Below are 10,099 nucleotides of genomic sequence, written 5' to 3' on the forward strand. Positions count from 1 at the left end.
CCGGGGCTGACTGATAGCCAGTTTTGTTTAGCTTCTTATTTGCAACATAGTAATAGTTGCTTAGAGTTGCAATTGAGAGGCCAGCAAGTGAGGTGGGGAACGTTGGAGTCTGCAGTCCCTGGAGGAAGCAAGCCTCCCTGCTCGCTTCAGTGCATGGCTGTCGGCCGCCATCTTGGCTGACAGTTAATTTGCATAAGGATACGCTGATTAGCCAATGGGAAGGGTAGCGGTCGTACGCCAATTACCATGTTTCTCTTTTATTAGTGTAGATGGAGTTGCCTGCTTCATTTGTTGGTCTTAACATACCATCCTGTTACAGTGGTCATTACAGCTTAGCTCCATCATCAGACAACATTGAAAGCAGAAAATTTCTGAAAACAATTCTCAATAAATAGGTCAGGGGATCCTGTCGCTTGAAAGAACCTAACTCTGTACAACCAACATCAAGGAAGAAATGTTTGTCATCCCTCCCCCACCCCAGCCTGATGCCAGCAGTACCCAGCAGAAAGGTAGGCTACCTAACAGGTGAGGCCTCCAAGGGATGGCAGAGCAATGAGCAGAGGAAGGTAGGAGAGGAGGGAGGGGATGAGGGAGAGAAAGTGGGATAAAGAAACAGGGAAACACACAGTGCCTAACAATAGAGGTTTCATAACCTGCAGACTGGAAAAAATAGGGAGAAAAAAAGGAGACATTTTAAACAAAAGACAATGAAACTAAACAAGAAAAAATGGTAGTGGATACTTTATTTTGTTGTATTTAAACAAGAAAGTTTGGGATATTTCCTTGTGGTCCTCCTGCCCCATTTCCCTTCTTCCCCATTTTCTCATGGTGCTTTATTCCGTTTCCCATCATCCTTCCTGTCTAATTATCCAGGCCTTTCCCTTCTTAAATACGTGATCCTCAGTGCTTGTCTTTGAAGGACAAAAAAGTTTGCACATGTTAGGAAAACTTAGGATCTGAAGTGCTTGCAGCAACCAGCAGCATTGTACATTTTGACTCATTCATTAGGCTTGGAGCATCGTGAGTCAGTCCTCCCACTCTGGGCAAGGAGCTGTCCCTCCCAGAAGGCAAAAACAGTGCAAAGAAGCTTCATATTAGAGAGTTGCAGGTACATCATGGGAAACACCATATAAACAATGAAAAAAATCATCTTTTCAAGTTGTTGGATTTTCTCCTTCATGATCTTAAAAAAGCTACTGGAAATCTTTCATTTAATAAACACAAGCACCTATATACAGCAGAAATTTGGATGTAATATTTATCATTGCAATGTTTCTTAAAAACATCACTTCAGAGTTATCTCAGATGCATTGAGGACCATCACTCCATCTGTAAATAATCTCAAGAGTGTGGTTTATTTTCTCATTCCTTAAAAAAAAATATATTTGTTTGCTAAGTGCAAACACTGACATCACATGAAGATGCCAGTCTTTACACACATTTATAAAAGGAGCATAAAAGAAGTATGATACACTAGTACAAAGTTTTACAAATTAATACAAGTAAAATATATAAATTACAATGAAATGAAGGAAGATTGTGGTTCTGTCTTGGGGTGGTTATTTTAACAGTCATATTGCTGTAAAGAAAATGAAATATGCATTAGGTTACAAACAGGCTAAATGAACAATGATGGCATTTCAGTCTTTTAAATTCCTATTTTAAGCAAACTTCAGCAGAGTTTCTAGGGACAATACTGAGAGCTCAGACAATGCTCACAAAACATTTCCTAAACAAACCAGACAGACCAGTTGTCCTCTCGGAGTAAAGACTGCAGAAAGGGGCCATGGAAACTGTAGCTTACCAATGCTGAGTTGGCTTTGAACATGTTTGGTAGGTTTTTAATCTTAGGAATTTTAGAGATAATGCCATGGGAGTTTCACACAGGAGTGGGCTCAGTGTGGGTAACCTTTCTCATTAAATGCTACTGAGTTCTACAGTTGACTCATCTTCAATAAAAACCTTGCCCTTTGAAAGTCACTTTTGTCTTATAAACAAAGGTAACAGAGCTGCTCTGCAGTGTTGGGAAAAGCAGCCACTCCTCCTGTGACTCAAATGTAAACCCAGGGGGACTATTTGCTCCCTCCCAGGAGAGAGTGTCACTCTGCTAAACCACTACAGTAACTTTGGTCATTGACATATTATGCCTGTCCCCAAGATGCATGAGAACTGAGGTCTAGTGGGGCCTCACAAAATTTAAACTGTGCCTTACATGAAGCTCAAAGCTAAAGATAGATTACTTAGTAATCAGAGAGGACTCTTCTCTGCCTCTCCCAAACCATCTTGCTGGAAACAGCTCATGGTAAAGGGTTCCCACTCCTTTGTTTCCTTGGGAATTTGGCGAGCTCCCAAGGAAATTATTAATCTTACTGGATTAGCCTAATAAGGCAAACTAGATTTTTATTTTAACTTCCCCTCAAAAAATTAGAAAGTTTCCATTTACTTACAGCAATGTGTATTTTTTATGGTAATAGTGGACTTTTGGTGTTCATTGGATTTTGTCTTATTTTAAAAGAAAGTTAAGAGACCTTGAACCATTTACAGAGAAGCAAATGGTTAGGGAAATATACATTAAATAAATTTCTATTTACCTAATCCTGTTTTACAGAATAAGACATAAAACAACACCACCCTCCAAATTAGACCAAAGCTGACCTTCCATCAATTTAATAATATATAATTTTTAGGAGGCTATAGAAACAAGATGTTCCCCACTACTAACAAATGCATATTTTTCTCCAAAATCATATCCCCAGGAAACAACTGCTTCCTGGTTTTCTTTCACAGTGAAAGGCTTTTCATGAGCTGCTACTAGTGATTCTCTCTGCTTAGCTGTTTGAGCTTTTTATGACTTCTTATTAGGAAGGAGCTGTAGAAAACCCAGCAGAACAGCAAGTATTGCATACAGGTTAAGAGCAGGTGCTGCGGCAAAAGATGACCCAGGGTTGGAAGCCCATTACTTTCTTGACTAAGTGATTTTAGGCATATTGCTTAATGTCTGAGTCACAGTCTCAGCTGAAAAATGGGTTTAACACTATGCCTAATGCAATGAATGTTGACTATTATTTGTGAAAACTAGTTGGGAACAGGAGAGAAGCAAAGAGAGGACATTTCTTTTGTGTCTGCAGCCAGAACAGGGGGTTGGCTCCTGAATGGGGCACTTTGTCTATGGGTGGCATTTTCCCATATCCATAGAGCCAATTATGAAGGTAACTATAATATTCAAGGAAACTTATTATTGAGAACAAAACTGAACACTATAAATACTTTGCCACAAAGACAATGTAGGAATAAATGCTGGTAGGCTGAGCAATGTTTGATTTTTGCTTTTTTCTCTGTTATGGTGCATTATATTGATTGACTACATGAGGGGCAGGCTACAATTTTTTCACGCAGGTTCTTACCTGATGGTGAGTACAGCAGTAGCCACATATGCCTCCAAGCATTCCGTTTATTACTTGAATGAGACACAAGATGAATTCAATTCCACCTAGTGCCAAGAGTATAGAAAACAGAGAAACATTCCATTCCACAACGTGCCTGGGTTCGATGCACTGGGACCATGTGGATGTATCCAGAAGGTATCTGTGCATAAAAGAGAAACTTCTGACACATGACCACACCTAATGGGATATCTCATAAGCTACTTTTTGTGGGGTGTTTTTTCATTCAGAAAAAAGGAATGAATTAATTCAATGGCCTATCTCAACCTCTTCCAATCCATGACATTCCACAAAACAACAGTTTAGCCCAATCTTGTTGCCATGATAAACATAAAACTTAACAGAGAATATTGAGCACTCAGTGTGAGACATTGAGCAGGGCTGGGAATGCAATAGTGAACATGGCATGGGCTCTGTCCTGGAAAAGCACAATTTCAAGGAACAGACATTAGGCTATCTCACGCAACAGATATATTAATCAGGTAAACCAAGTGTGAAAAGGCCACAGAGGAATGAAACCTAACTTAGACCAGGGAGAAGACCTACATATGTAGCTTTCCCACAAGTCTGAGCTTCATGAAGGTAGAAACCAGACCTTTCATCATTGTTTATCCAGCCCCTAGACCACTATCTGGCACATAGTAGGTTCTCAACACATTTTTAAAGTAATTGACTGATACATAACAATCCAAAGTTACTATGAGAAATGTTAGGAAATAATGCTGAGGTCATATCTGAATATATATATATATATATATATATATATATATATAATCTTAAGAGATTTTCTAAATACCTGGATATTCTTATAGTCTGCAAAATTCTCTCATTCTGCTTCTAGAATTTTGACCTTTGGTACATCATAGAGTGTTTAAATCCTTAATGAAATAGGATTTAATTATGTGAGAAAATCTAGGATTGACTTAATTCCACAAAGAGGTCTGGTATGATTCTTTTCTTTTCAGTTTTTCCTACCACAACAGAAAGGTGTTGGGAATTAGAAACCTAATTTTAGAATGGCTCACTGAGACAATCCACAAATCGATTTGTTTACAAAACATTCTGTCCTTCGGCCCTGTCTTTCTTTCTTTTTAAAAATTCTTCATTGTTTAAAGCATTACATATGTCTCCTTTTTCTCTCATTGCCCTCTCCCCAGCCATTCTCCACCCCCCCCCGGCTCCACCCCCCACCCCAGCACATGCCCTCACTCCCCTACTGTCTGTGTCCATGGGTTATGCTTATATGAATGCATACAAATCCTTTGGTTCCAACCCTGTTTTCTGTATGTCACTGAAACAAAAACCTGTAATTTCAGGACCAAAAGTTAAAAAAAATTCTTTGGCCCCACTTGGCTATTGAACAACTAATCACTGGCTTGTGACCATTATTATTCCCCATGTTGCAATCTCTGAACAGGTTGAAATGAAGAATAACATAGAAGCAGTTTTCTTGTAGAAGCTAAGGTGAATTATGGGAGGGGTCATAAAAAACTTCAGCAATGGCTCTCAACTCTCCTTGTATTTCAGCTATATTAGTTATAACTTTTTTTTAAGAAATGGGTTCTTTTGCAGTAGTTTTGTATGTCTGTGCATACATAAACAACTAATTTCTACTAGTACATTCAGTATGTACTGAACAAAAAAAAGTCACAATTTTTGAACACCAAAATTTTACTCCTATAAGTGCTAATTTTCTTTCAAAGGCTACCATTGGGCTGTATTCATTGTAAGCAAGTAGATAATATTAACAGCCAACAGTGGTAGTGCTCACAGGGTATTTGCTTCTATGACAAATATTTTACATATGGTATCTCGCTGACAGCTGCCACTAGTTTTATTTTACAGATGAAGTAACTAAAATGCAGAGAGCTCAGTTCACTTTTTCCTGCCCACTTAGAGACTAAATGCAGAGCTTGGAACAAACTCAGATTTATCTAATTCCATACTCAATCTTATGACCTTATTACATGCTATAAAATTCATGGGGGACAAACACTCTTCATAATATACAGTTAAAAGTCATTATTCATATTATTTTTACTTATTTATCTCTAAGCCTTTCAAAATTCAAAGAAGTAAGTCATTCACTTGTTATAATGTACATCAGTTTCTATCAGCTGTTTCTATTCATTTCTCAATAACAGATAAGAAATAAGTATCAACATAAAACAATGAAGCCTCTTAAATTATCCTGATGTTAAAATTGTAAGACTTGTCTTATATAGCAACTAGAGGCCCGGTGCACAAAAATTTGTGCACTCGGGGCATCCCTCAGCCCGGCCTGTGCCTTCTCGCAGTCTGGGACCCCTCAGGGGATGACCACCTGCTGGTTTAGGCCCACCCCCCAGGGGATTGGGCCTAAGCTGGCAGTCAGACATCCCTCTGGCAGCCCAGGAGCCCTCAGGGGATGTCCACTTGCTAGGGGGGAGCAGGCCTAAGCTGCAGTCAGACATCCTTAGCGCTGCTGAGGAGGTGGGAGAGGCTCCCACCACCAGCACTGTACTGGCAGCCGTCAGCCTGGCTTGTGGCTGAACAGAGCTTCCCCTGTGGGAGTGCACTGACCACCAGGGGCAGCTTCTGCATTGAGCATCTGGCCCCTGGTGGTCAGTGTGTGTCATAGTGACCAGTCATTCCCAGTGGTTCTGCTGTTAGGGTCAATTTGCATATTACCCTTTGATTATATAGGATAGAGGCCTGGTGCACGGGTGGGGGCTGGCTGGTTTGCCCTGAAGGGTGTCCTGGATCAGGGTGGGGGTCCCTCTGGGGTGCCTGGCCAACCTGGGTGGGGGGCTGAGGGCTGTTTGCAGCTGGTCACACCCCCTTCAGAGTGGGGGCCCCCACTGGGGTGCCTGGCCAGTCTGGGTGAGGGGCTGAGGGCCATTTTCAGGCTGGCCAAGTCCCCCAGGAGACAGGGACAGAAGCTCCCAGCCTCTCCTTTTTTTCTTTTTTTTTTAAATTCTGGGATTTATTTACCTTCTATAATTGAAACTTTGTAACCTGGAGTGGAGCTCAGAGCCTGCCAGGGCGGGTGGGAGGAAAGCTTGGCTTCCTCCCTTACCAGGGGCAACCCAAGGCTCCAGCTCTGTGGCCACAGCCCACTGAAAGCAGGTATCTGGGGTTTATTTAGCTTCTAAATTGAAACTTGCTTTGAGTGGAGCTCAGAGCCGGGGCCGCAGCAGGTGGGAAGCTCGGCTTCCTCCATCATTGGGGCAACCAAGCATCCTGCTTGCTCCAGCTCCGTGGCTGCCGGCTGCCATCTTGGTTGGGTTAATTTGCATATAGTTGCTCTGATTGGCTGGCGTAGTGAAGGTATGGTCAACTTGCATGTTTGTCTTTTATTAGTGTAGTTATAACTTTAAGTAAGGATACATTATACATAATTATGTTTATGTGAATGTGTATGGAAAGGAAGAGTAGTAGTATGATTTTCCTAGGCTTTGATTAAATTCACATAGTTTCCATCTATATAAGGATTCCATAATATTTTCTTATAAAATAGTAGAAGCAGCCAATTGTTCTGAAATAGTGTACGTATGAACACAAACTACAGCCAGGCTATGTGGGTTTGAATCTTGATTGCATGTCCTTGCAATGTGGCTTTGGTTAAGTTACTTCATCTCTCTGTGTCTTTGCTCATTTTTTAAGTGGGAGCGATAGTGGAAGTCACCTCACAGGGTTATCATGAGGACTGCTTCAGTGTGTCCACTAAAAAGCCTTAGAGCTTCTCCACATCAGGCACTGAGCATCAACCCTCAGACACCCTAATCCATGTCCGAGTCAGTGCCAACCAACCTGGCTGAGTGGATGGATGAATGGATGAATGATGCCTTTTTAGTTTGATAGGTTTCCACTATACACATGTGGTGGATAAGAATGCGTGGTCTGTTACGGAACAATTACTCACTGTCCTTCAGTGTCCAGAAAGGTATAGTTCCACTGGTTGGAGGAATCAAGACATAGTGGTCCTTCCGCTAAGCCCAGAGCTGCCACAATGACACAATAGCCAGACCCTGCAATTCCGATGAGAGATGCCAGCACAGAAGAAAGCATCTAGAGGAGGAGAAACACCGGGGGTGAGCCACAGAGCGTCCTGCAATGGTGTGAAAACCAATGTCTCTACCAGAGCAGGAGGACCTACCGCGCATCTCTTGCCACAGTTGTCGTGGCCGCAGCAGCCACAGCAGTCCTCTTGTTCCAGCCCAATGAAGACAAACGCTGGCAGGAATATCTGATTAGAAAACAAACAGATTAAAGTCATTGTCTTTCCCCAAGTCCATAAGGGTCAGGTTAAGTACTTTTGGTAAAATATATTTGTTTCTGACATTGTTAACTGGCATTGGGTTAAATTGATCAGGTATCTCAAATAATGTGAAATGATGAAGAGAAAAAAACCCTCTAAATGTAATATCTGCTTGTTTTCATGTAATGTGTAAAGCATTCTTTAGGGTCAGGGTGTGTGATATGGGAGGACTAAAATAACAAGCTTTGAATGTGCTTATTTCACATGAGTTCCTAACATAGCCCTAGCTGCAACTGCTGCTGGGTTTTGTTGTTGTTGCTTTTTGCAAGTGTTGTTTTGCAATTATTAAACCTTGCCTTTAAATCTGATTTGTTTTTCATTGTAAAACATAGAAGATACCAACAATCTTTAACAGAATAACTGACACCTTTTTTGTAAATGGAAGAGATGGAAGCTCTCTAATAATAAAAGTGAACTGCTTCTTTGAAGACATGATTGTATGGTTATAGCTTTATAACAAAGCTCTTTATATAAAGTAAGTATGAAATACTTTGAGATAAAAAGAAGCTTAAACAAGTACAATATTATTGAAGGACAAATGATTATATTAATGTGATAGTAATGTTTAAATTCAAAGCAGATTTATCAAACTATAATTAGTATATGAAGGTTTAAATGTTTTAGTATCCTTTATTTGAATAAGAAAACTATTTTGTCTAGTATTAGCAATTCTATAAACTTCTCTTTAAAATTCTCAATCCCAGCATTTTAGAGTAGCAAGCTCAAGTTTGTACACATTCTTTCCATGATATGCTTAAAGCTAGTATTTTCAGCTCCAAAATTGGCAAGCACATTCCTCTCACTTCAATTAAAAATAAACTTTGAAAAAAACAACACATTCCATTGCTAGCTTCAGACACTGATCTGCTGCTAACGGCAAGATTTTCCTGGACACCACACCCAAGAATTACATAAAGGAGAAAATCTAAAGTTCTTTCTAAATAATAATGCACTCACAATTTATATATAATTTTTTTTCCTGTTGCAGATGCCTGAGGATAAACAGCAGAGATTTTGGATGCCAAGTTCTGTTGATTTAGACAGAAAACCAGCTGACTCCTCTCAACTCCCCAGAGCAAAAATGATCCAGGGCTGCCAGCTTCAGGACTAGAAACTCCAGTCTCTCAAATCTGATTTAACAGCTAGTATCTGTTTCTAGTTGTAAAGTAAGAGAGTTTAGCAAAAAGATAGTTCATTTTTAGTTGAAAGAGGATTTTGTAAAACGACATCCAATAAAATTAGTATCTCATACCTGTCTCAACTTTTGCATAATCTGCTTTCAAAAGAAGAATGAACAAAAATCACTGGATTTGGAAATAGGCATTATAGAAAACTTTCCATGAAAATACAAGAAATCATCACATTTAACAGGAGAGAAGTTGTTAAAGTTGTAATAATTTTGAACAACTTACCAGCAAGCCCCCTCCTATGATGCCAGAAAAAAACCACACAAACTTGCTGAGGTGGTCTTCAGAGGCATACTTTGTTTCCCCATTGGGAAAGTACAGCAAGATATTAGCTACAATGCAGAGGATGGCGAGCCCCACCAGAGACTGTCCGATGCATCGTGCGCACTTGCCGTAGCACATGGTGGCAGGGAGTCTGGGGGTTATTTTCCCCCCTTCACTCTGCAGGTGAGGGATGGCCCAAATCAGATGGGAGTGTGCCTGTCTGCACAGAAAACAAAAGCGGATTTTCAGCCCATTCCCACAACTTCTTAAATACTGTGATTCTTAGTCACAGGGTGGATGAGGTAGCTTGCTTTCATTGGTCCTGATTACAGGCTGCAGTTGGGGAGGGGAGAGAGAAGGAATGTCCCGCCCTTCAAAAGGGTTGGGACAAGTGAAACCAGGGGCAGGGCATGAGGAATAGTCATAGGGAGGAGAGAAAATGATTAATCCTCAACAAGAAATTAACTGTGCAATTCCTTTACAGGATTAAAAAAAATCCACAGGAAAGTCTAGTACAACTTACTAGTAACTGCCAAATGTAAGTGTCCACGCTGTGATCTGCCGGGCTTGAGGCTTTGAAAGATGGTGGGCTGTGATCCTGCTCCATGCAGGACAGTTTTCAGTTGGAGAGCTCTGGGTTCACTTCCACTTCTGCACTGATTTAATTCGAAACCCGGGCTAGTCCCTGAGGTCTGAGCTTGTTTCCTGTTCTGTTAAAGGCAAGGCTTCCAAGCCATCGCCCATGGATTTGAGGAAGCTGTCTGGAAAATTACAGAGCAGCCTTCTTTCCTCTGCCCACGGCATGCTCTGCAGGCTGCCCTGACTGTCCAGCCTTCAAAAACAATTCTGGTACTAAAACAAAGATGGCATTAGTCAACATCAAGAGCTCAGACACCTTTTTATTG

The 10,099-nt window shown here is 40.8% G+C and overlaps 1 protein-coding gene across 3 annotated transcripts; it reads right to left on the minus strand.

Annotated features, from left to right (window-relative positions):
• Positions 1-726: 726 nt before the first annotated feature.
• TM4SF1 (transmembrane 4 L six family member 1) lies at positions 727-9,861 on the minus strand. Of its 3 annotated transcripts, XM_070405950.1 has the most exons (6): positions 9,718-9,861; positions 9,156-9,414; positions 7,582-7,671; positions 7,348-7,493; positions 3,405-3,585; positions 1,476-1,579 (listed from the first exon to the last, which is right to left on the minus strand). In XM_070405950.1, exons 2-6 carry the CDS (start codon positions 9,330-9,332, stop codon positions 1,565-1,567), a joined length of 609 nt encoding a protein of 202 aa, XP_070262051.1. In that variant the 5' UTR covers positions 9,333-9,414; positions 9,718-9,861; the 3' UTR covers positions 1,476-1,564. The 3 variants fall into 3 exon arrangements, with proteins under 3 accessions (XP_070262053.1, XP_070262052.1, XP_070262051.1); XM_070405952.1 differs by lacking the exon at positions 9,718-9,861 and having other exon boundaries at positions 727-1,579; positions 3,382-3,585; positions 9,156-9,486; XM_070405951.1 differs by lacking the exons at positions 3,405-3,585; positions 9,718-9,861 and having other exon boundaries at positions 727-1,579; positions 9,156-9,489.
• Positions 9,862-10,099: the final 238 nt, after the last annotated feature.

This window comes from Myotis yumanensis, unplaced genomic scaffold, assembly GCF_028538775.1.
Source record: "Myotis yumanensis isolate MYYU_CA2020_CCGP unplaced genomic scaffold, mMyoYum1.0.hap1 SCAF_2, whole genome shotgun sequence".
NCBI lineage: Eukaryota > Metazoa > Chordata > Mammalia > Chiroptera > Vespertilionidae > Myotis > Myotis yumanensis.